Source organism: Chenopodium album, chromosome 6 (assembly GCF_948465745.1).
Source record: "Chenopodium album chromosome 6, dcCheAlbu1.1, whole genome shotgun sequence".
NCBI lineage: Eukaryota > Viridiplantae > Streptophyta > Magnoliopsida > Caryophyllales > Amaranthaceae > Chenopodium > Chenopodium album.
Window position 1 is genome coordinate 34,568,019 of NC_137839.1, and position 27,790 is coordinate 34,595,808.

Genomic DNA, 27,790 nt, shown 5'->3' on the forward strand with positions numbered 1-27,790 from the left:
CGATACATAATTCCCAATCTGGGAATCCTAGAGGCTTTTCTAACAAGGGGAAGCATAGTGTCGACTCTGTATCCTTTTTGCAAGCTCAATTAACCTCTATATGCCAGAAATTAGATAATCTTAGCACTGCAAATATAGCTAATGTTTCTGCATTTAATAATAATGCTAACGAGGCTTTCTGTGAAAATTATGGAATTTTAGGTCATTGGGAGCAAGATTGCAGGAGTTCCGTGGAGCAAGTTAATTTCTTTCAAGCTTATAGGCAGAATAACCCGTACTCCAACACCTACAATCCTGGGTACCGGAATCATCCGTACCTCTCCTACCGGAGTACTAATGTTCAAAATCCACCACCACAAGAACCACAGGCGCCACAACAACAACTGTAGAAATATTACCACCCCAATGCTGGCCAAAAGAACCAACCACAACAACCCTCCTCATCTTCCGACCCTTCTTTGGTAGAAATTAGAGCGATGCTGGTTAACATGCAGAAGCACAAGGAGAGTAGAGATTCCCAAATTGATTCAATTCTAGCACACAATAAAATTGTAGATAATCAAATTGCGCAACTTTCCGCTACTCTACAAGCCCGCCAACAGGGAGCTCTACCAGCACAGCCGACAAGGCCTACGGATCAAGCCTATGCAATTACTCTAAGGAGTGTTTCAAACTATGAAGGGCCCCCTATGCCCAGAGTTGATGAACCTGTTTTAATAAATAATGCTAATCTTGATTCTGTTAAACCAGACAATGTAGCTAATAGCCCCGCAAGGCTAAAGAGTAGTACTAATATATCTAATTCTACATTGCAGGGTACGACTCCAGGTAAGGTTGCCACTCCAGATAAGAGCAATAATTCTCCAAAGCCAGCTATCAAACTTCCATTCCCCAATCGTCCCTTGAAAACAAATTTGGATAAGCAGTTTGGTAAGTTTTTGGAGATGGTAAAAGATTTGGAGGTAACGGTTCCCTTCACTGAATTAATCACACAAATTCCTGCGTATGCAAATTTATGAAGGAAATATTGACAAGAAAAAGGTATATTAGTGACAAGAAGGAAATATACCTGTTGATTTTGTTGTTCTTGATATGGCTGAGGATACGCAAACCCCAATTATTTTAGGTAGACCATTCCTTAACACTGCGGGAGCAATTATAGATGTGAAAAGTGGTAAATTAACACTATCAGTAGGGGATGATAAAATTATTTTTAATCATAATAATACCAATAAAAGCCCCATGACATAGGAGAAGTGCTTTAGTGTTAATGTGGTTCATAATTCTTCTGACAAGCCCCAAGCTCTTGTAAAAGATCCCTTGGAGACGGTATCTTTTGTTGCATCCTTTTCAGATGAGACAGACAAATGGCAGAAGGAAGTTGATGCAATAGAAAGAGCCCTCTATACTGTCGGTCTTGGCTTCGAGGATGAAAAGGTGGAATCAATCAAGCAAGTTGTGGAAATTGAGCCTACGGTGAGTGTTCCGCCAGATCAAGTTGCAAGTGCTAAATGCAGTGACAATTTTAAGCAACCCTCGATCGAAGAGGGATCTTTAGTGCGTAGCATTGAAGAACCCCCAGTCCAAGTCAAGGAGGATCCACCGGATAAGGTGAATTGGCGTCCCACAGGGTACGTAAGGAAGCCGTGTCGTGGCCTAAACACCGCTCGACCGGGTGAGAAACCACCCGACCAAGCGTCAGGTCAAGGGTCCTAATTCTTTTACTTAATAAGAAGGTCGTGCGGGACCTAGATAAACCAGCACTTTGCGGGAGGCAACCCGTATTTTAATGTTTTTAGACTAGTTTTTCTTTCTTTTTCTTATGAGAGGAGAGACGAGGGAATTTAATGATTTTTATGAGTTTTTGTACAGGTTTGAAGGAAAAGAGTTAGCCAAAAATTGAAGAAAAGAAGAAAAGAAGAAAATAGAAAATTCGTCAATTAGCCTCGGGCCCGATCGGGCGAAGCTCGCCCGACCAGGCGCGAGAGCAAGTGTTAAAAAAGTTTAAATTTCGCCCGACCGGGCAAAAGTCCGCCCGACTAGGCGCGAGATTTGACGTATACGGACATATTAGATCGCCCGACCGGGCGCGAAAGTTGAAGAAAAATTCGGGCACAGATCGCCCGATCGGGCAGTGCTCGTCCGACCGGGCGCGAGAGGAAGGGAAAATTTATCACCCAGATCACCCGATCAGGCGAAGGCCGCCCGACCGGGCGCAAGAACAACAATTTAAAAATACCAGATTGCCCGATCGGGCGACAGGTCCGCCCGACCGAGCGCGAGCCACCCGACCTCCTTTTTTTATCCTTCCTTCTTCTTCTTCCTTCTTCTTTCTTCCTTCATTTCTCTTTTCCTCCATAACTTTCTCTCTCTAAAACCTTAAAACCCTCTACCTTCTCTCTAAGATTCTCACTTCATTTCTCACCCAAATCCAAATATTTTTACATATTCTTAATCCTCTCCTCATCCTCTATCCTATATATAAATTTTCAAATTCCATTTAAATTATTTTTCATACCCATTTTACATTATGGCTTCAAAGAGGGCTCGATCGATTTTCGGAAGGAGTTCTAGCTCGAGGGAGGAGTACGACCCGGATTTACAACTCCCCTACTAGCCAACGATCCGTATTGCTAGCCAGGAGCAAAAGGAACGGCTAGAACACCTAGTCGGGCGCGAGGTAATTCCTTCACGGTAGTTACACCGCCCTACTTTAGAAACTTATGGTTTGTATGATTTTGTTAAACGATTTTTTAATGACATAGTAATGAGAAAATTCGTTGATATGCACTATCCTACATACCGTGAATTAACTTGTGAATTCTTGTCTTCTTTGAAAGTTGTAAATAGTAGAAATGGGCCGGGTTTATATTTTAGATTGAACAATAGGAATATTAGTTTAACATATGTTGAATTTTGTAAATTGTTTGAATTGAATTCTGAATTACCATTCCAATGGCATGCTGATTACAAAATGGGTGATATTTATCATGCTCTGACTGGTTTGCCTACCCCCAACCCCCAACATGCTAGTACAAAACCTATCCATCACCCTATCCCAAAAATCTGGCAAAGATTTGCGGGTTTGTGTTTTCTGGGTAGGAACGAGCCCCATAATGCCCAAACCAACAAACTAGCTGTTATAGGATACTATGTGTATGGGTTTGGGAAACTGAACATGGGTTGGTACATCATCCACCATCTGAGCAGACATGCCACAACCAGTACCCAGTCTCGCACCCTATTCGTCTAAGAGGCCTTATCACTAGGATAGCAGTGAAAAAGGCCAGTTTTGTTGAGAGTGGACCCCGCCAACTGACCAATTGTGGACCCAATACCTATATGACTGCTAGGTATTTTGAGGAGTTGGAGTGGGTACGATTGGACAATGAGCAGACACCCCACTGGTGTATTAGGACTGGGACCGAGCAGCCTTTGCCCATCTTTCCCCTACCTAGTCTTGACTTGACCGCCTTTCCCCCCGAGCAAGTGTCTTACACATACGACCTTTTAGTTGCCAACGCTAGGGGGCAAGCATCACCAGCTCCACCACCTCAGCCTTAGCTCGAGGTAGCATTTTCTCCACCTCGCATGTCTCATTCTGTCTCCCATGTTGACTCTGACCCAGTTTGGGACTTTTTGAGTATAGGTCAGGCTTTAGGCCATATCGAGCATTCTCACACTGACCTTAGGAGGATGGTAGGCTCCATTGACCAGAGGTTAGGGTACCTTGAGAGGAACTAGGGTAGAGCTCTCTACCCTATGTACGATGATTATGCTCGTTGAGGCAACATTCCCGACGATGCTCCATTTGTTTCAGCCTCCACCCCAGGGATACGATAGGGATCCCACTGCCCATGGCATTTATACTGACTATTCTGTCTTCCATGGGTACAGCCAGGACATTCCTTTCGGGGGACCGACGGGGGGGAGTTTTCATGCTGATTATTTTGGTGGTAGCTCTTCTGGTGCAGATGGTGCAGGTGGCAGTGGAGGTGGAGGTTTTGGCTCCATGGATGAGGATGATGAGGACTAGCTATGTTGGGCTAGTTCCCAAGCTAATGAGGACATTGTCTGATTCTGGCTTGGGGGAGATTTTGGATTTGGTATCTTTCTTTTTCTCTTTTCTTTTGTTTTGGTGTGTTTTCTTAGTTTAGATTTATTTTTTTCTAGGTTAGTTTTATTGATTTCTTATATATGAAAATACAAAAAAAAAAAAATCAAAAATCAAAAATAAAAAAAAAAATTCAAAAATATGTTCCAATGAATTATAAAATCATGCTTCCTTGTGCCCCATACTTGAGAAAATTGTTTTAATTCTTGGGTATATGATGATAAGCATTGTGGATTAGTTGATCATGATTTGAAGTTTGATTGCTTAGATGTCTTAACATGAGTCAATTTTGCCCAACTGCTTGTGAATATAGTGCTTGACTATTTGATTTGGTTAGGAATGTGTGTTAGTTCTTGGTATGTCAATGAATTTGAGTATTGATTTGCAACTATGAGTAATGTTTGTATGACTCATTATTATGCACATTGTGGAGGACGAAAGCATTTGTTCTTTTAGGTGGCCTTCAGATGATTGTAGATACATTTGTTCCCTTCTTGCTACCCATGTTGTTGCCTTGACTTTTTGTTGTTTATTTAGCCATATTATAAGCCGATTTGCCCCATTGGTTACTAGTCTCAAGCTTGGCTTGGGGGAGCTATTAGTGAGTGAGGTGAGGGAGTTTGTAGTGTGCTTATTATTTGCACAATTTGGGTGGGTTTTGAGAATTTATTTTGTTCTTGATCATGTTTATTTTTGATGAGTTTGGAAGTTATATTTTGTTGAGAAAAAATAAAGTATGATGTTATGAAAAAAAGAGAAGTTCAAAGAAAAAAATAAGTGAAAAAAAATAAGTGAACTTAAAAAAAAAGCAAAAAAAATAATAATAATTGTGTTCAATGTTCAAATGTTCTAGTTGGAGGTTGATATGTCCATTTTATATAGTAATTTACCCCCGTCCCTTGGTCATAATTAGTAGTGTTTTTGGCTCTTTCGAGCCACTTTTATTACTAATTTGTGTTTTCGTAGTTTTAGTTATATTTTACAGGAAATTGCACTTTTGGAGCATTTTCCCGGGCTTTATGGATCAACTACGGAAGCTAGAAGGACACGGCCACTTTTGAAGCCCAGGATCGGTGAGAGCCGATGATTAAGGGCTCGGTATGAGATAGCGAGACTATTGGATCGTTTAATCAAGACCCGATGGGGAAACATAGATTGGGCCGAGGAATTGAGCCCAATCGGAATCCGAGCCTCGAAGAAGAAGACCGGGCCTGATTGGGCAAGCTTGTGCCCGATCGGGCGGGCGCGCATAAAAGAGCACCAGCAAAAAGGCGCACCCGATCGGGTGAGCGTTAGCTCGATTGGGCGCGGCTGCCCAGATGGATCGTGAAGAAAAAGGCGGGCCCGATCGGGCGCGTGTTTTTCTGGGACCTGATTAGATTAGTTTTAATTTTTGATTTAGGGAATGTTTAAGTACCAGATTTGGACGTAATGTAGGATTACCTTCTTTTCTTAGACTTTCTCTCTCTACTTAGGATTTTTCTCTCTCTTTTCTCTCAACTCTTGTTCTTAATTATTTCCATTAATACAGATTTGTTTGGTAACTATTTCTCTTCCCTTAATCTTAGTTGGTATTTCATTCCTTTAATCATGTCTTGCTTTATTGCTTTGATTAGTTTAATTTCTATTATGTGTGAGTAGTTTTCTTTCTAGGGTTTATGGGGATCCATGAATTATATGAAGGGGTAATTTATTGTTGTTGATTGTCAATGCTAGATTAATTTCCTATTGATTGATTTAATGCTCTGTGACTAGATTAGGCCTGATCTTTTATGCATGAGTTTGACAATATTGATTCGAGATTCGACATATGAGAATTGATGTTTAGGTCTAGTTTCAATAGGCAGGTTAATTTATAAATGGTTAGGTCGAGATTCGAAAGATGAGATTTAATACCGGTAAATTAATTGTGTGATTATATTACGTAGCGAAAGCCCTTTATAATCTGATTAATATATGCATTGATGAATGATTATTATATTCTACCCTGGAATGTTATTTATTGGTGAACCTATGCCCTAGATCCTTTTATATATTATTCTCTCCTTATTCTTAATCTTCGTAGTTTAGTTTTACATTCAAATTCACATATTGGTTACCTAATAATCTAGATTATATTAGTTAATTTAGGAATAGAAAGACTTGTTTCCCTGTGGAGTTCGACCCTACTTCCCTATCTACTTTAGCTAGAGGACTTAGGTAATTATTTTTGATTTGGGGATACGACTATACCCTATCAGAGGTTGATCAAAAGGAAGAAAAATTTTGAGCTTCTATGATAAATTCAAATTTGGAAATAAAGTTTGTTTATTCACTCCAGTTCTTTATTATTATATCTTATGAGTGAAATTGTAAGAGTTGGGATTATTTATATTGTTTGGAGTTGTATTTGGTGGATTTTTGTTAGGGTTGGTTATGCAGGAGATGTTGATCATTATTTATTTTGATCATGGGTTTTACTAGGATTTGCTCCCTTAAGCATAGCTTTTCTCTCACTTGTTCCCAAATGAATCCTACCCTTTACCCTAGCCTTACATTACAAGCTTTAAAGACCTTCTGACCTTTGTGCTTAAGAGTTGTATGAATGTGAAAGTGTTGTTTATCAATGAAAGTTATGATTTGACATATTTCGAGTCGACTAGTTGGTTGAGTGTACATCTTTTTATACACACGAGAGTGTGAGTTGGGAGGGCATTGTTCACATAAAGGGGTTGGTTGGAGAGCGATCGAGTACATCTTTTACTTGCCACATAAATGAGAGTTGAATGTGTGAGCACTAGTCTTGAATTCTATATGCTCTTGTGGTTTGCTCTATTTGACAATTGTTAGGGAGGAAGGGTAATTGGATGGATTTGATTGATTGACTTTGAAGCATGTTTATTGGATTTACCTTGAATTGTTTGTGCTTGATTTATACTTTTTGGGGTGAAGCATATTTATTTATTCATTGATGAGATCTTTGCTTAGGGACAAGCAAAGGTTTGGCTTGGGGGAGTTTGATATGTCTATTTTATATAGTATTTTACCTACGTCCCTTGGTCATAATTAGTAGTGTTTTTGGCTCTTTAGAGCCACTTTTATTACTAATTAGTGTTTTCCAGTGTTTTCGTAGATTTGGTTGACTTTTGCAGGGATTTGCACTTTTGGAGCATTTTCCCGATATATTATGGAGCAACTACGAGCATTGGAGAAACACGACCAGTTTTTATAGCCCAGGGCCGGTTAGAGCTATCGAATCGGTGATTAAGGGCTCGGTATATGTGATACCGGGGCATTTGGACCGAGTATTCAAGACCCGAAGAGGAAATCCAGACCCGAAGGATTGGAGCCCAATCGAAGTCCAAATAGTGGCCCAAGAGTGTCGCCCGGCCAAAGAGGCTGGCGCCCGGAGGCGCGCCCGGCCGGGCGAGGGAAGCAAGGCTGGCGCCCGAACTCGCGCCCGGGCGGGCGCGAGAAGTGCATCTGAAGGAAAAAGGCGCGCCCGATCGGGCGGTGCCTCGCCCGATCAGGCGCGTGTCATTATTAGGGGTTAATTATTCGACGTTTAAATTTGTTTTAGTTTAGGATTCTCGCTTAGTATAAATACTTTTCCGTAAAGGGAGTTTAGCATCTTCTTTTACTCTTTCTTAATTATTTCTTAGATTTTCTCTCTCTACTTAGCTTTTAGATTAGTTTCTCTCTCATATACTTTGTTCTTAACTCTATTCTTAATTCCAGATTTCTTTGGTAACGATTTCTCTTCTCTTAATCTTAGTTATTTATTTTATTCCTTTGATCATGTCTTATTTTATTACTTTGATTTGTTTAGATTTAATTATGTGTGAGCAGTTTTATTTCTAGGGTTTATGGGGATCCATAAATAATATGAAGGGGTAATTTATTGTTGTTAATTGTCAATGCTAGATTAATTTCCTATTGATTGATTTAATGCTCTGTGACTAGATTTGCGCAGATCTTTTGTGCGTGAGTTTGACAACATTGATTCGAGATTCAAAAGATGAGAATTGATGTTTAGGTTTAGTTACAATAGGCAAGTTAATTTATAAATGGTTAAGTCGAGATTCGAGAGATGAGATTTAATACTGGTAAATTAATTGTGTGATTGTAATACGTAGCGAAAGCCCTTTATAATTTGATTAATTTATGCATTGATAATTGATTATTATATTTTACCCTGGAATATTATTTATTGGTGAACCTATGCCCTAGGCCTTTTAATTCATTGTTTTCTCCTTATTCTTAATCTTCGTAGTTTAGTTCCTTTTGATTATAATATTTTGCTTACTTCATAATCTAGATTATATTAGTTAATTAGGAATAAAAAGACTTGTTTCCTTGTGGATTCGACCCTACTTCCCTATCTTTTATTAGTTAGTGGTTTTAAGAATTACTTTTGATTAGGTGATACGACTTTAGCCTGTCAGAGACCCTGACCCGAATGGCCCCTACCACGGAGATTAGCCTGGGCTAGACCAAAATACTAGAGTATTACGAACTTAAAGGTTTTCTCACCTATTTGGGAGACGCCATATTGAGTTCAACTCAAGTGTATAGTCCCAACTCCTTAAGTTGGTATTTATAGGCAAAGGCTCCAAAAAACTTAAATCATCTTTCCATGTGGGAGAAACGATAGAGTGAGAAAAGTAAGCTATTTATTTAATTCCAAACTAAATTAAATTAGCTAGACAAATAATCAAACAACACTTGGCACACACACGGGAGTGGTTAGGTGAGGACCACAAGGTAGATCACATGGTCTCATTGATCCCCAAGCAAAAGCTCTCCCCTCTAAGCATACGCCATGTGGCAAACCTTTGCCTTGGCAACAAGGGTGACATGTGGGCATCCCTTGAGCTCACGTCTGGGCCTGCTAATTGAGCTTTCCCGCTCCAACAAGCCACGCTGACGCTAGCTGCTTGTTGCAGGGCGCAATTGTTGTGCCGCGAGCACCATGCTTGGTGCTAGCAATAGCAGCAGCTTGTTGTGCGTGCTACTACCTAGGCATGCTAGTTTGGGCTAGTTGATGCTAGCAGCACCTAGCGAGGCCCAGCGTGCTAGCTTGTGGCTAGCCTTGCTATCTCTGCTAGCATGCAAGCTCGCCCAATAAGCCCAGTCGACACCCGTATGGGGATGCTGGGCTTGCGGCCTTGCTAGCGGCTATGGCTAGCAGCCTTATATAGCTTAGCCCTAGCTTGACTAGGCCAATGTGAAGTGGGGGAATTTGATAAGTGTCATTTATGTCGCTATTTTTAGGAGTTTTGTAGTTAGTTTTTCTATCTTTTTACTTGGTTTTAATAGCGTTTTACTACATTTGTCATGTTTGTGTGTGAAATGTCGTTATTGCTCAATTTTGGCTTTTCTTGCATATTTTGGTGGCTTATGACATTAGATTAAACTTTATTGGTTTACTCTTATGTTTAGGAACACTTGGATAAGTTCATTGCTCAAGATTGAAGAAATATAAAACATAAAAGAACAAGTAATGAAGAAATGTGCACTTGATTTGCAAAGATCATACTTCAAACGCCTATATCTTTTGATCTACAAAACATTTTGGGGCGATTCTAATTGGAGATGAAATCTTATCTCGAGAGCTTTCCAACGACAGGTCATATGCTCAATTCCGATGTAAAACGTGGGAGATATGCTCATTTGAAGCTGAGCAGTTTGCCTAGTCCGAGAGGAGCGGGCGCTCCACAACCAGGAGCGGGCGCTCCAAAATCTGCACGCCTGCTCCTCATAGGAAATCCAAAATAAAAAAAAAGATTGTTTCCTCCAGATTTGGAGCGGGCGCTCCGACCTTCTGCACGCCTGCTCCTGGACCTGGAGTGGGCGCTCCACCTCCTGCACGCCCGCTCCTCTAGGCGCTGCTCGACTTTTTGCGGAGCTTCCTAGGCAATTTAGTAAGGGCTATAAATAGATTTTTTGCTCATTTTAGAGGGAGAAATTCATATTTTCAGTAGTTTTAGGTTAGTTTTAGGTTTTTAGAGAGAGAAACTCTCAAATTTTGGAGAGAGAAAGTGAGAGAAACAATGGTTTTCATGGATTTTGGATAATCAAAGGAGGAATTTGATGATTTGAAGATCTCCATTTTATATCAATGAGCATTTCTTACTCTCTTCTCTCTTTATGCTTTATTAATTGCTTTGTTAATCATGTTTGAGTAGATTTCCTTCTACTAGGTGTTGAGTGAAGCTTTGTTATGGTTAATTGAGTTATTTGAGATAAATTTGATGATAATTGTGTGATTAAATTGATTGAATTGATGATGGCATGTTGTTTGTTTTTAGATTGGATTGATCTCCCTAGATAGCAAACTTAATTGCATGTTAGTTCTAGTTTGACAAGGGATTGTGAATTAGAATTTATATATTTGATTGCATTTTGGGTAAATTTCTTCTATGCACCTAGTCAATGAGGGATCTAGGCTAAGAATTTGAGAGATTGCTCTTGATGGTAATTAATTTCCATTTTAATTCTTTCTTTGCATGATTGATTATCAAATCGATTCCCATTAACTTGTTAATTGTTCAAAGTGGATCTTTGCCCCTTGTAGACTTTGTAATATCTTGATCTTTATATGTGTGTTAGTGTAGTTGTAGTGTCCACTATCCATAAACCGACTTCGGCGTAGCTTAAGCATTAGATCGAGAACAATCCAACATTACCGTTCCTTGTGGTTCGACTCCGAACTTACCACTAGACTTGTTTAGGGGTTAGTTTAGGATTATAATAAATTTTGTTTGGCCGTGAGGAGGTTAGTCAACGACATAATTTCCCCGCGCTTAGGGCTATATTTAGACTTGTTGTTTGGATGATTTTTCGGTCTTGTCGATTCCTAAAATCATCTTGACTCACGACGCTTCGGTTTCGACGCTCTAAGCTTGGAATCCGTCGCCTTTGTTCGTAAAAACTCTATTGACTCTTCGTCATTTCGGTTCGGGTACTCGATTGGACGTGACCCGAAGGGTTCAGTCAAGATTAAGTTTTATTATTAATTATGCATTAATATTACTGATTGGAAGCGGCCTCCAGCTAGGCATTTCGATCACTTGGCCTCACTAAATAATTGACTTTCTAATAATTCTGAACCATCTATTGGAATAAGACACTTGTTCGAAGGACACCATTCCTTTCCACGTTTACCTAGCGCGACCATAATGCTAGTAATTTATTTATTTTAAAGTAGATACGGAGGATTTCCTTCTATCACAGCCTCACAAGAGGGAGTATAAGGAGTCAAACCCATATCATTTCTGGGGGAGATGAAGGGGTTAACGATCCCTCTAGTTCTCAGTACTAACTCCTCACTCCTCATAGTGCTAGTAATTTTTTTTCCTTTTAAATTAAGATACGGGGGATTTTCTTCTATTACAGCCTCACAGGATGGAGAATAAGGAGTCGAACCCAAATCATACCTAAGAAGAGATAGAGGGGTTTATCATCCCCTACTAACTCCTCACTCCTCATAGTGCTAGTAATTTTTTTTCCTTTTAAATTAAGAAACGGGGAATTTTCTTCTATTACAGCCTCACAAGATGGAGAATAAGGAGTCGAACCAGATTATACCTAAGAAAGACAAAGGGGTTTACAATTCCCTTCCCTCTTCACTCCTCACTTCTCAAGTGCTAGTAATACAGAGCCACCAAATCCACCTAGGGGTGTTCAAATCCGGGTACCCGGATTATCGGGTAGTTGAACATCCGACCCATGTCCCGACCCGAGAAACTCGGGTACCCGCATCTCTCACAAGTTAGATAAACCCTACAACTCTACAAGTAGAAAAGAGTTGCTGGAAAAAAAAAAAAAAAAACCGGGACAGCGAGTACCCGCATCTCTCACAAGTTGGCCCATTTCCCGACCCGAAAATTTGCTAATTTCTCGGGCGGTAGTTTCAAAAAAATAAAAAAAAATACCCGGCTTAATTAAGCCGGATCATCGGGTCAACGGGTCGGGACAATCGGGTCGGGTATTTTTGAACACCCCTAAATCCACCATTATATTTAACAAAAATAAATAAATAAATAAATAAAATTCCACCGGTATAAATCTCAGATGGACTTATTGAGCACAATCGCCATCACCAAACTCAGCTTGAGCCATCATCATCTCCACCTGCACTGCTGCACCCTGCCAAAATCGTCAGATCTTTTCTCTCCTCCATGATTAAGCTTAAAAGTTGCTAATCATTGAAAATCTATACTACAATAAATTGGCCATGAGCCACCATCTTCACCGCCCCAAAGTCGTCGGATCAACCTCTTCTCCTCTTTCCTCTGTGATGAGAATTGGCAGACATTCTATGGTGAAGCAAACAGTTTTTACCCTTTCCCTTGTTTTAGTTCTTTACTTGTTCTTCAACACCTTCTTCCTCTCTCCTCTCAGCCCCCATTCGTCCGTTGATTCTGCCTCTTCTTCGTTCTCGCTTTTCAACAATAATGGTGATAATTCGGCGAAGAAGGTGAAGATTTACATGTATGATTTGCCTAGGAAGTTCACTTATGGTGTGATCGAAAGCTATGCGATGGCAAGAAGTGGGATCAAATCACCGGTGTCAGATGATTCGGAGCTTAAGTATCCTGGGAATCAACATTCCGCTGAGTGGTACTTGTTTTCTCAATTGGGTAAGGATGAGAAACACCGAGTTGACTCGGCTGTTTTGAGGGTTTTCGACCCCGAAGAGGCGGATTTGTTCTACGTTCCATTTTTCTCGTCCTTGAGTTTGGTGGCGAATCCAATTAGGGCTGCAAATGCGAATGCCGGTAACGGGGCTGTTTCTGGGGTTTATAGTGATGAGAAGATGCAAGAGGAATTGATTGATTGGTTGGAAGAGCAAGTGTATTGGAAGAGGAATAATGGGTGGGATCATGTATTTATATGCCAAGATCCTAATGCTTTGTATAAGGTTGTTGATAAGATTAAGAATGGTATTCTACTGGTTTCTGATTTTGGTAGGTTGAGGCCTGATCAGGCTTCCCTTGTGAAGGACATTATCTTGCCATATTCGCATCGGATTAATTCTTATAAGGGTGATATAGGTGTTGAAAATCGTAAATCATTGCTCTTCTTCATGGGTAATAGGTACAGGAAAGAGGTAATCATTCCGTCTGTTTTGCTTGTTTTGTTTCAGTTATATATATATATGCTTTGGTATGCTAGATAAAATGACCCAAGCAGCATTAAGTACTACGTATATTGTTTGTTGTTTTAGAACCCGGAATTTTACTTGTATTTGATCAGTGTTTGATTTGTACTCAAGTGATGCATCCCTGACTTATTGTTGGTTTAGTTATGGTTAATTTGTAACACAATCCCTTAGTCGGATTTATTTAACTGATGGCTTAGATTGGTCTGTGTTATTTAGTTAATCCGATTGATTAGCTTTGTAGATTTCGAATCTGTTTGATACACATATAACATACAAGTATACACATACATATATAGAATTGGACTGTTTTGCCTCTCTTACATGTCAATATTTATTTTGAAATTGTGATGAATTTCACTTTCTGGTTAATTTCTGTCAGTAGGACATTTGATGAGTCATGTGTGGTAAGCTTGTTGAATTTTGATGTTTGTAGTTCTCTTACCAGAATATGGAAGGTGGATCGATTATTCTCACTGGATTTACTTAGTTGTTTTATAGTTTTTGCTTTATCTTTCCATCTTCAGGGTTAGGATGAAGTTAGCCTGCTACATCTTATATTAATTTACTTGGTAGGCCATAGTTGTAGCCTTGTAGGTGCTGGATCTGTTTTATAATAGTATCATTGCTGGACAATTGGACATTGTTCATTGTTATCCTTATTCCTTGGAGTCTAGAGGAATTACATGTCGGCATTTGATGCATCTCTTGGTGCATATAGTGACAGAATCTTTGTGCCTGTCATTTTCTTTTCTTCACTATATTCTTGATTTGGTTGTGTAAGTCAAGCAGGGAACTTATTTGAAATTAAATTTGTGCAAAGGGTGTACTTAAAGAAAATTATACTTCGTATGTCTTCTTTTTCCCTGATAAACAGCTGATAAAATTATACTTTGTATAAATTCCTGACTACAATCAAGAGCCTAGAATCACGACCATGCCCATTTCCTGTCAAACAAACATCACTGTGAGGTGTGCTGTTGTTGAAGTAAGTGCGATGATGATTTAAGGTGAGTGAGTGAGTTTGACAAGAGACTACATGATGGAGTTTTAGCGCAACAAAGGGAGCCACACATCATACAAGCTATAAGCCGATGAATATATGATGTAATCATCGAAGAATGATAATCATTTTGTCCCCTTTCCTAAAGTTATGGATTTCATTTATATTTGTATAGAACCCCAAACATGGTGCAAAAATATAGTTGTATTGTTTTAGTAGGGCTGTATCACAAAGGATTTCAATTGATTAAATAGTATTGTTTTTTATGTCAATGTGAATCAAACATTCCAACCCCAATACGCTCCGCATTGACTATTGCATCTTCAGATAAGAAATTACCAAGGAACAAGGGGAATATCTTCAATTCCAATGCAACAATACACGATAAAACTATCTTAAAAATCACCAAGATCTATGATATAGGGTTTTTAATCAAAGTCAACACCAAGTAAAGCTTGGATCAAAGTGTTACCACAAAGATTACAAAGAATCAATTACAAAGATAGCAAATAATCACCAAGATTAAGGACAGAGAATATCTAATTGATTTTAAATTAAGCAAAAGATCCTTCAAAACAACAAGTTTAAGCTTAGGGTATTACAAACATACCTAGAGTTTTAAAATTACAGCCTTAGGATTACAAGATGAATGGCCAAGATTAAACAACGAAAGTAGGAGGAAAAAAAGAATATTTGTTCACATGGAACATTGGCCGCTCCTCGCTACTGTCCGGAAAGATCAAAACAAATGCCCGTAACTTATTCGTTACTTGCTCAAATTAGGTAGAAGACATGTCATTGGAAAACTCTGTACTTTCATATCCAATTACAAATTTAGAATCACCTTAAAATTCTATGTTATGAAAATGATATGGCTGATTGAATTTTGAGTACTGGATTTTTAAGTACAAACCTTTCTTTTTCATCCTTGATTACTTGCTTACATCTTCAACTATCAATTGTAAAATCAAGACACAAGGATAACTCTTATTCACCTAAGCCACATCATTAGATAGTGTATCTATTCAAATAGTCTATTGACACCATAAATGCCATTAAACTGCTCATATAGCCATACAATCCATAGCTTTCGATGATGCTCCCAAATCAAACCCTCTCTCTTGAAAAGAAATACCAACTCAAAACAAACTTTCGGATAATGACTTCATATCTAAATGCTGTAATTCCTACTTGATTTCAAAATATCACTTGTTCCTAATCTTAGGAGTGCCCGCTCTTCTCAGTTCAAGAGGATCGTTCGTTCCAACGCACTATAGCAGAGTTCCATCGCCCTTGTTATGTGTCGGGTTTTGCTTCCTTTGTTCTTTATTTTTACTTGCTTTCAATTTTGGCCTTTCATTTGTAATTTAAGGGTTGTATTGTTAAGACTCTAGGTTTATTTGTAAAGCCTTTAAATAGGGCTAAGCTTGCTTTTGGGAACAACTTTTGCCCTCTCCATTCGTAATCTTGGTGATTATTGCAAATCTATGTGATTTTTCCCCTATTATTTACTCTAATTTGTGTTAGACTTGGATTAAACCCTTATTGCATTAAACTTGGTGATTCATTCGATAAGATTCAGTCTTTGTGATTCGTTCTCTCTCAAATTGCATCTTAAACATTGATGCTTGGATTGGAAGTTGATTTTTCTTTGTTCACATCATCTTCACTCCAAAGTTACATGCTATTTAGAGATTGTGATTTCCCATGTTTCTTCCTAATAGTGGCTTTAAGCCTCTAATAGTCTACTTTAACTATTCTAATAGCCTACAACTATTATAAAATTTTAAAACAATTTGAATTCAAATTTGCATCGCGGCATGATCTGTGATCAATTTTATTACCTCTTTGAGACCCTATGTGACCAAATCCGTATTTTCAAACGACCCCTACAGATTTGCTACATTTCCAATAAAGACTTCACTTTTATCTCATTCCATTTATCTCATATGAACATCTTCTATGCTATTAACTACATTAGTGATACTGTCTCAAGTTTCTGCCCTTTTTGAGCCATGTTTTGCTTAAAGTTGGCGTTAACAGGGATTAAGTGACAGAATTTTGGTTTTTCTCCGTAGGGCATGTCAAATGCTGCTTAGCCATAGACTTGGACGTAATATCGTTTGAAGCATAGTCATTTTTTATTGGTGGGGGGAGGGGTTAAGTTTTGTTTTTTTTACTTTAACTTATTACTACCTTAGGCCCACAATTTGGTCACATTCGAATATTGTAATCTATTATCTTTAGAACAATATAAAGTAATTAAATCTTTTAATTTTTACGGGTTTTTCACCATATATTCTTAAGCTTTTTGTTTATTCACCATATACCCATGAACTTTTTAAATTTCATCATATACCATCGAGTTTTCATACCCTTGATGACTAATTATTGTTAACTTTGTCAATTATTAGAGGTAATTATGACTCGAAACCACCCTAAATACATTCCTTTACCTCTGAAATCATTTACATTTCTTTTTCCCACCCCCAAAACCACCCCAAATTTCATTTTCTCATCCTCAAAATCGATGATACGGATATGATTATGGAGATTTGGAGTGGTTTCAGGGATTGGACAAATGAGAGGAGTGGTTTTGGGGATAGAGGAAGAGATCTAAGGTGGTTTTGAATCATAATTAATCAAACCTCACTCATCCTTTTGTCATTAGGCGTATATGGTGAATTTTTATAACTCAGGGGTAAATGGTGAATTTAAAAATTTTCATGGGTATATGGTGAATAAACAAAAAAACTCGAGGGTCTATAGTGAAAAAACTGTAATTTTTATTATTTATGTGTAAGGGCTCTATGAGAAGTTTCGACTCTTGGTGAAGGGTTATGTTAGAATTAGGAACTAGAGGCGTATTATTTAATTATTTTTGATGCTACATTAGCTTACTTAACCATAAGGAGTGAGATTGATAACTAGTACTCCGTCTAAACTCAAACTCCATTCCTTTATTATTGCAATATCTAAGAGGTGTGTGGAGTTAAAGGAACCCACTTGATGAGGAGAGATAGAAAGAAATTGAAGAGGAGGGATCCATGTGCAAGGAAAGAGATAGTGAAAAATCATATGCAAATAAAGAAAATTTGCATAAAATATTATGATTCCATAAAAAATACAGTATTGCAATGGAATAAGGTATATGCAACATAGAGGTATGGCTTGAATTATTAAACTAACTTAAGGGGCACTATGGGTAGTCTAATATCATTAGGTTAGTAGTCTTAGTTTTAGCATTCCCTTATAGTTGAAGGGAAAATTCTACGGGACCGCCATAAGACCAGTGTTGCTCTATGGTACAGAATGTTGTGTTTCTAAGAAGCAGCACATTAAAAAGATGGAGGTTACATAAATTCGCATGTGAAGGTGGATGTGTGGGAACACCCTAAGAGATAGAATCAGAAATGAGGTTATTCGCCTAGCAGGCATTACAGATAAATAAAGGGAAAATCGTTTGCGTTGGTTTGGGCATGTAAGACGAAGACATGAGGGTGCACTAGTTCGAAGGGTGGAAGAATGGGACCATGAAGGGTAACAAGGGAGAGAGTGATCGAAAATGACTTGGTTGGAAAGAGTTAGGAAGGATATAAAGTATATGGATTTGCATGAGGATGAAGCTTTGGATCGTAAGGGATGGAGGAGAAAGATTTATGTCGATTACTATACACTGAATAATCAAATTTGGTTCATGTTAGCCGACGCCACTTATGGGATTAAGGCTTTGATTGATTGAGAGAGGGAGGGGAAAGGAGAAGGTAGACAGATTTTGGGAGCGAATCCTTCACTATTTGATGAATTGTGAGCTAAACACACTGTGGATCTTAATAGGCTAAACCAATCGATCGTGTAAACTGTTGTTCTGTCAATTAAAGCCTCAATCTTTCTTCTCTAATTCACTGTTCTATTTCATTTTTCTTTTTTGGCTGTTCTTGGCTTGAATCTATTACAGTGAGGTAGAGAGAGATAATGAGGATATGAAAAGGGTCCATATGATGGAAAGAGAGAATGATAGAAACCACAAATCAAATAATTTATGTTCCTTTAATTTAGGAACTGTTGTGGTATTGGCTTCCTATCGTCTGGTGACATGAATATCATGCATTAAGTCAACGATGAATAATTCCTTGTTATTAAATCATTTAACTATAAATGCATAGATTTTTCCTATGAAGCGATGAAAATGGGTTGGAAGGAGAGTGTTGAGCTGAGTACATTCGATATCTGATCATTTTGATTGGGTTTTAGACACTCAGCAGGGCAGTGACCTGTTCTTTTAATGATGTATATATGTTTTAGCCCTTTCAGGAGTTGATGGATGATGATGTTTTATATTCTTTTAGTCTGTGTGATTCCATGTGTTTCATCTGATCTTGCTTTCAGGGTGGAAAGATTCGTGATGTGCTCTTTGAAATTCTTGAGAATGAAGACGACGTTGTTATAAAGCATGGTGCACAGTCTAGAGAGAGTCGACGTGCAGCTACACAAGGAATGCACACATCAAGGTTCTGCTTGCATCCTGCTGGCGATACTCCATCCGCTTGTCGTCTCTTTGATGCCATTGTAAGCCTGTGTATACCAGTTATAATCAGTGACCGTATTGAATTACCTTTTGAAGATGTCATAGACTACAAGAAAATCGCAATATTTGTGGATACCAACTCATCAATGAAGCATGGCTTTCTAGTTAAATTACTCCGGACTGTTACTGAACCTAAAATTTTGGAATACCAGCAGGAGATGAAGAAGGTATTGATCCTTATTAATAATGCTCTCTATTTATTATACATGCCGTATTTGTATTTTAATAAGTAGGTATTACCTTTTGATTGACATATCAGAAGTTATGGATCTGCAATCTAAAAACCAAATTATCTTTGGTTAGTTTGAATAGTTATTAGAATTTATAATGCACTATTACACTGCTTTTGTTGCTCATAGACAATACTTTGGTCTATTTGTGTATCAAGTAAAGTAGTAAGCCATAGCACATTAATACAAGTTTCTTTGGGTGTCATGATTTCTGTTTTGGGATTTATTTATTTATTATTATTTTTTTTTGGGGGGGGGGGGGGGTGTGGGGGGGAATAAAATTCTCTTCTCAGCTCATTTTAGTTGACACTTTGGTTGATAAAACATCCGAATTTACTGTCTTAGAATTTAAGTAATATGAATTTGGAAAATTTCTGAAGCACTTTTCTGAAGGTAGAGCTGGAATTCTGTATCTGAGATGTTAAGTCATATATTAAAACGAGTCTTGCCAAAAGGCAATTGTGAATTTTGTTCTTCTTTAGTCTTGTTTTTGTAGTTTTCTAGAGATTTGGTGGCTTGAGCTTTTCTACTTCGTATTTTGGTAAATAAAGTTTGAATATCCATCAGATACATCATATATGGCAGTAACTCATATGCAGACCACATTGCCAAATGATAGTGGCATTTTACCTAATGAAGTAAGGATTGGTGGGTGCGTACTAGACAATGAGTAATGCATGAGGAAAGTGTGAGAGATACATGTTTGCACAATTTCACTGTTATTGGTAAGGATGTTTTACAGAAAAACTCTTCAATGTTTGATTCCTTTATTTTATTCCATATTATGATAAATAGGTGAAGTAATATTATGGAACTAAGCACTGTAAACTCATCATTTATTTGTATAATTAAGGGTCATTGAGGTAAATTGTGTATTTTTTGATTGAGATGAATGAGGTCTGATGAATATTGTTTTTGGGTGACAGATTGCAAAGTCATGTTTAAGTTTGCAATGTGATGTTTAGGGATGTCAGTTTGGATAATGCCAACCCTTTACATATCTTCTTTCAAAAATTTTCTTATTGGGTTTTTCTAAGCTATGCCCCTGTGGTTGTTGAGATTCCAAGGTGTACCCATGCTTTTTCAAAATTATAAGATGTGCCCTTTGACGTTAACCCAACATTAATAATTCTCTAAATTGTTAATTACCCCACTTTGGATGGAAGTTTCACGCCTATATTGAGTTAGAATTATATTAGGGAGTTAACAAGAATTTTTTCCACATTTTCTCATCTACTTTTTATTCGTTTTTCTAAAAGCAACCATTGATATGTCAAGCTCTTGGTGTACTTCATTTGTTTTCTCATCCGCTTCTTATTACTTCCTATTTTCTTACAATTATTAACGCCGAGTTAACGTCACAGGGTACTGTTGATTAAATAACTTAAGTTGGAGAGCACAACTTGTAATTTTAAACAGCATGGACACACCTTGGAAACTCAACATCCTCAAGAGCATAGCTTAGAAAAACCCTTTCTTATACTATTTTGTCAGTTTGTTGAGTGCTGCTTTCCTTTGAGTATAATTTGTGAATGTTAATGCTTTTTGAAATTAATTGTGGCATTGTGGGATTCAATATGTTGAGGTGTGTTCACTTCTTCCCTTTTGTTTATTTTATAATGCTCTTTGAAAATGAATGTTAACACTGTGAATTTTTTAAACTCATTCAAGATCACTAAGAATGCAAACAAGTGAAGATCAGCTCTATTTGGGTATGGTGGATCTTATGCTTGAATTATTGTTGGTTTGTGATATGTTTTGCGAAGTGTGATTGCTGTGTCTCACCCTACGTGATAGTCTCTATTTTGGTGGAGGAATGTTTTCTAAGATAGGTGTATTGTGTATACACTGAGATGACGCCAAAGGCCTAAATCACCCAATTTTCCGTTGTAACTCCTCAATATCCCTTTTAAATTCAAGGGGAAGTGGACCAAATTTAGCTGCTTATGATGACAATAAATAATGGTCCCTTATTTAATTTCAAACTTCCAAATTGAAATGTTTCGATATTTTTTATTTCACATTCTATTTTGGGGAAAAGACGGTTGTAACAGTAGTTGTGGGTACAAACTACAAATCTTGCGCAATAACCCACCTATTGTTATTTTATGTGCTATTTTGCTTGTATTAGTTTCTTCAAATCCCTCATCCTTTAGAGATAATGTATATCTTGAAGTCATTTGCTCATTGTATATGTAATATACATGATGACAGCTTTCCAATTGGGTTTACGGTTGGTTACATAGTTCAGGTGAGTAATGAATTATTTAAAATAGCATGGACGCGCAATTTGAACGCATAAACAATTTTCTCAGGTCAGTTAAGCTTTTGTCAGATTGTGATTAGATCAGATCAAATCTTGACAGCCCTAGCGCAATTTGCTTCTCATAAGTTGTTGGCATTCATTTTCTTAAGGCCTTTTTTATTTAAGAATGGTTGTCCAAGATTCTCTAATTCAATTATTTATTTATTATGAGATTAGCAACTGTTTATGCAGTTGCTAATTTTCAATTGGAACAATGTCTTGTTGTAAAATACTGCATATTCTTGAGCCCCTAGCCTAATTAGCTGATGGCGGAGGCCTTTAGTGGTATTTTGATTTGATTTTATATCGGCAATGTGGTTTACTCTCTGCATTTGGTGATGTACTGCAGGTCAAGCATTATTTTGAATACGAGGATCCGGATGGAACAGTAAATGAAATCTGGCGTCAAGTTAGTTTGAAAGTTTCCCTGGTTAAGCTGATGATCAACCGAGACAAACGGCTTGTAAGAACGGAGTTGTCTCAACCTGATTGCTCTTGCATTTGTTCAAATCAAACAGGCACCTTAACCACCTTATAGGGTCATTGTTTTGAACTACGTACATCAGCTGTCTGCTTCTTTGCTTCTAATTCAGGGTACTTCGCAGAAAACCTCAAAACTGAAATTGCAGTAGCTCTACGTTATCTGTAGAAGCAAAGATAGACATTCACTGTGCACCGCGGCTGCTTGTCAGACTGGCTATGATTCATGTTCATGTCGCGGATCTGACATTTTGTTAACTCAAATGGATGCTCTTGCGCTCTTGGTGAGTTGGTGATTCAATTAAACCAGAGAGAATGTAATGGCGAGAAAATAGGGGAGAATTTTAGTAATGTAACTATATATATGTTTTTTTCAAGTCTAGTAATGTAAACTATATTCTTTTTTCGAAAATATCAACAAGCATTGTTTTCCGTCTCTTACACAAGAAATCTCTTATCAAATTTACGTGATCCACTGCGTATGCTAGCGGCATTTTTGTGATAAAACGGAAAACTGTAGGAAGATTTACAAGAATATAACTTTTAAAAAAACTTATTTACGGTTTTGCGTTGGAATGAAACTTAATTACGAAAATATAGTCTATGTAGGCTCGGTATACATATGGGGTAATTTTTTGTTTAGAGAAAACCGGGTTATAGCCTAAAGTCGCTACCTTAAGTAGCGGTTTGTGCTTAGTAATCTAAATAAAGATATGGAGTAACAAGTAGCGGTATTAGGTACTTGAGGTAGCGGTTTTACTTTAAAAATAACAATAATAATAATAAAAAACTTATCCGAGCCTAAGTGGACAGTAGTTCTGTAAATAAGTTTCATTCCGACGCAAAAGTGTAAATAAGCGCAAAAGTGTAAATAAGTTTTAAAGTAACCATATTTTTGAAAATCATTCAAAACTATATCCATTCGAAATGATTGAATGTATGCAGACACCTAAAAATGTCTCCCCAAAATCAAACCCGATGATGAACAACCTTTCACCACCATTATTGGCCGGGTTGAGTATTTAATCTTTTCCAAAATATCTCTAGGCCGGATGCTCTTGATTCTGAGCGAGCCATCCTCGGTTGTGAAGGTTTCGAGCTGAGGATCCTCATCTTCCTGGTCTGTAAAAACTTCTGGGTCATCGTCCAGACGGTTAGGGGGTGGTACAGACTCTTGAACCATCTTCGAGGTACTCTCCCCACAGACGGCGCCAAATGTTTTGGGTGTTTTTGTCCCTCGGGAGAGTTACAACACGAAGATTGATCCGGGGTGAGCTGTACCTGCAAAACAAACGGAGACACCAGTTGGGTGGTGCTCCGCCTCCGACGCACAAGTTAGAAACTTGAAGGGAGAAAAAGGTGCGGAAATTTAGGTAGGGATCTGCTCGGATTCCAAGCTCAGGATGTCTCTATCAAAGAGTAAATGTGTAATAAATGATAAAACGTGCCCCCAAAATGAGGGACATCTCCCTATTTATAGGGTCTTTCGAAATTGTGCCCCTGATTAGGTCACTGAACCCTAATCGTTGGTGGGCTGTGCGTTTTGCGGCGTTCTCGGGATTTGGGCCTGAAGGCCGCCATTTTTCCCTTTATTTCTGGAGTGACACGTGTCAAGCAGGGATTGGTCCACTCTGGACCATTCTGAGGCTGACACGTGTCATCCTCTGATTGGGCCACATGGCAAGGTAAAATTACCCTAAACACAATCTAGTGCGAGTAACTAGGTTGATAACTCCTAAATTAAACACACACATGCACATAATCAATCAACCAATTTAATCACAACATCAACTCTGTCAATTTCCCCCAATTACCATAAATCCATTACTCATATATGCTTCACCATTCCCCTAGCAAGAAAACTGCTCACAATTCATGGAAATCAATATCAAAACTAAGCTAAACAACAAACTCATCATCATCATATTAATGAAGATAAAACCAATTCAAAAATCAATCAACTTGAACAATTAACAAAGAAATTGAGATCAAAACTAAGATTGCGTTAAAGTAAAGGAATCCTTACAAACTTGCTTCACATCAATGGAGAAAACACTTGGAATTATCAATCTTCAATCATCAATCAAGAACTTCTCTCTCTATAAACTAGAGTTTCTCTCTCTAAAAATCTAACCTAATTCTATTCTAATTTCTAAAAATGAACTCTCTAATCTCTTTTCTCTCTAAAAATAGAATGAAAATCTATATATAGTAAAACTAACAAAGAGAAATTAGTTAGATCGTCCAAAATAGACCCGTACAGGCGCGACCAACTACAAGAGGGAGCGCGGCCGTGCAAAACTGGGTACGGAACAGAGACCCAGGGAGGTGCGCTCGCGCCCGAGAGATGCGTGCCCTCGCCACTTGGCTGCGCCACCAGACCGCGTGGCCGCACCATAGTCGCGCGCGCCCGCGCCTGGGAACAGGGCAACCCTCTTCACCATCATGTCGATGCTCCTCCTGCATTTTACTCAATGCTCTTGATAAACACGGGACCTTGCAGTTTTCAAACTCCATTTTTGTGGGTTCAACACGAGAAATCATGCCCTCACGGCTTGAAATCATGGCCTAAAGTCTTTAGGAACTTGCACTACTCCATGCTTGAGCTTCAAATGGAGAACATTAGGCATCCTAATCAATACCAAATCTGGGAAGGGGCCTCGGGAATATTTGGATAACGAACTTAACCTGAAAAATGAAAGAAAACAAGCAAATAAAAGAGAAAATAAAAAAATAAACAAAGAAATGCATAAAGATAGAAATTCAATTAAGAAAATGCAAACTAAAGAAATAAAGAGTAAAAATTAAGGAAAAGAGCTATAAAATAACATGAAATTCACCCTAAAGAGAACCAAATGAGTGCCATAAATGACACTCATCAAATTCCCCCAAGCTAAACTTTTGCTCGTCCCCGAGCAAAACAAAGTAAGAAAGAATAAGGATGAAAGACTTATTCAAAAAAGAAAAAGAAAGACATAAGACGGGAATATACACTAAGACTCACTATCGTAGGAATCATGGTTGTTTTTAGCTACAACAAGCCCTTTAAACCCCAAAGTCGCCTATGAGGACGAGTGAGGTCTCGTAAAGGTTTCCTAAGAGCTTAACCTATAACTCTCCACCAACATTCATGAGGCAAACCACAAAAAGTAAAGTAAAAGAAAGAAAAGCAAAATTGAAAGCGTTACAAATTGGACTTTACAAAATGACTACATTTCAAATGAATAAACATCTTTCTTAAGCAAATAGGGGTATGCACGTTTCAAGATATCTGAGGTTGATTGAAACATAGAATATGCTAAGCGTAGAGAACTAGTTATCACAATTCACCTTCATCCCATTCGATCTTACCACGTTCTCCCTACAGTCTCAAATCTCCCTCTAATGAGCATCTCAATGGCTCCTCAAAGGAGCCGGAAAAGAACACATTTTTGGGCTACTCGACGTCTTGACTTTGCATCCCCTCTATTTTGGCTTTAACTCATAATTTAAAGCCCTCCCTCGATATGTGACTCAACCTCTAGGCCGAAAGGTCTTTCCCAATGGTTGTAACGTAAGGGAAAAAGGGGGAGGGTAGGCTAAAATTTAAAAATTTGGTGGTATCCCTAATAGTGAATCAAATAAGGCGCCTTTCTTAGAATCACAATCAAGTATTCACCAAACAAAAACAACCTAAAACCCCCAAGCTTATTCAAAGCTATACTCACAAACATATATACAAAAAGTGTAAACGCTTCTCCCCCAAGCTTAAAGGAAGCATTGTCCTCAATGCTCGAAAAGGAGGTAAGAATCACATCAAAATATTTTTGAATTTTATCGTTTTAACCTTTTGTTTTATTTTCTTTTTATGCATATATTCAAAGCAATTGTCCACGCCTCTTTTAACTTTGGACGACTTTTACAACGTTGAATTTATTATGTCCTTGCCTCTTTTAACTTTGGACATCTTTTGCTATCATACATTTGCCATTATTTACAAAATATACACAAGACAAGCTTGCTTACAAAAGGAATCAATATCCATACTTATTTACCATAAACTCCAAAAACATGACCATTTGCTTCACAAAAACCAAAAATGGAACAAAAGAAACAAAAGGCTCAAAATTCTAAAGATGTGGCTTGAAAAGAAGGGGAAAAGGCTCAAAAGGTTAGCAAGAAGGCAAATGTAAACCCAATGAACTAGAAAGAAAGAAAATTAACCTAGAAAAGAAAAATTACCACCCCGAAAAGATGCCTTTGTCTTCCCTAGATGGTTCGGTCTCGTGTTTGAGAATTATGAGTCAAGATTCAAGATTATGATCGAAATAGTCAAGGGTCCATGCCGCTCATGCAAAATATGTAAAAGGTTTGAAAAATGATGAACCTCACATGGATGTAGCAAAAACTCACTATAGGTGTCAAATCGACTATAGGAAGCGTAGACACCCATTTGTGTCTCCCCAAAACCAAACCCAGTGATGAATACCTTTCATGTCATTTGATTATCGAATAAAGCAAAAGTGTAAAAAGTCTAGTGATGAGGATGTTTTTATTAAATATATCTTCTTTCTGTTTTTGAAAATATTTCTTTTCTTACCCTATTTATGAAAAACGTGCATTCCAATTTAGTTTGGTCCATAATATGGGTCCAATAATAACGTAGTTGGATGGGGCTTGAAAAGAACTTTCCAGCAACAGATTATATGACTTATTTGGACTTCTGGATAAAAAGATATGATAAAACAAAATCCGCAAAAACTAATGTCTATCGAATTCTATTTCGATTCGAATTCGGATTCTTTTCTTATTCTTCGACCCTCTTTTTTCTCTATAAATAGAGGTCATATCTCCCCTTTTTCAAATCACCAATTCTCATCAAGAAATTCGTGATATCTTCTCTTTCTCTTTTCTAAACTAGCTTTTCTCATACAAAATTCCGCATTCACAAGATCTTGACACACCTAGCCAAGTTCAAAGTTGCCTTCGCCCTAGACGTGAAAGGTTTGATATTTCTAAAGGTTTGGTCCCAAATCTCTCTTTCAATTATTTAGTTTAATTGTCTGTTTATATTTTCCTTGAAGTTACTAACATGTGTATTTGTTATTAGAAAGAGATATGAGGCATCCAAGTAAGTGCTTTAATTGATTTATTGATATTATGATATAGAAATCATGTCTAGATTATTATTATGTTGATTCCTAGTGTCATGTTAGGATGTTTTATTGCTTCCTAGTACCATGTTTAGGGTAATAACTATAATTTCTAATATCTTATGACAATTGTGATTCATGTGATACTTCCTATGTTCTTCCTAATATTCATGTTAGTATCATGTTAGGGTTAAAGCCTTGATTTTTATTGCTTAGTGACATGCTAGGGTTTTTTATTAATCTTGTTAGTATCATGCCTAGGATCTTGCTACTATTATTATGCTTTATTATTAACATGATTATCTTTATTATGATTATTATAATTATTGTTATAATTATTATTATTTTGAATATGATGATTATTATGTTGCTTGATATATATTTATTGTTATTGCTTGATCACACCTTTTATGCATGTTTAAAGGGAATTGGTGCTTGTAATCATGCTTAATAAGATAATTAATAATCTTGTTTAAGGTTAATTTGATTATAATTCAAGTGATCGCCAATAATAGATTTTTTTGTGCATTAATATTCAACCAACATAGATAAACAGGTTTAGGGTTACTCTATTGATTGCATGTTAGTCAGAAAGCGCACATGAATACGAGAAGAATAAAGTAGAGACCTATTATTAGGGCAGGTTCAACCTCTTTTAGGTTGGATTTGTACCTTCATCCCCGAACTTCCAGTCATGGTTCCAGATCTATTGGAGTTGACGATCTCCTAGAAAAAAACCACTCACACATAATTAAATATAAACTAAACAAAGAAATTAAAGGAAACATGATAA

The 27,790-nt window shown here is 37.6% G+C and overlaps 1 protein-coding gene across 1 annotated transcript; it reads left to right on the forward strand.

Annotated features, from left to right (window-relative positions):
• The first annotated feature begins 12,146 nt into the window (after positions 1 to 12,146).
• Positions 12,147 to 22,315, forward strand: LOC145636015 (putative arabinosyltransferase ARAD1). The gene is made up of 3 exons (XM_081687455.1): positions 12,147 to 13,208; positions 18,652 to 19,017; positions 21,735 to 22,315. The coding sequence occupies exons 1-3, from the start codon at positions 12,333 to 12,335 to the stop codon at positions 21,921 to 21,923; spliced, it is 1,431 nt and encodes a 476-aa protein (XP_081543581.1). The 5' UTR covers positions 12,147 to 12,332; the 3' UTR covers positions 21,924 to 22,315.
• Positions 22,316 to 27,790: the final 5,475 nt, after the last annotated feature.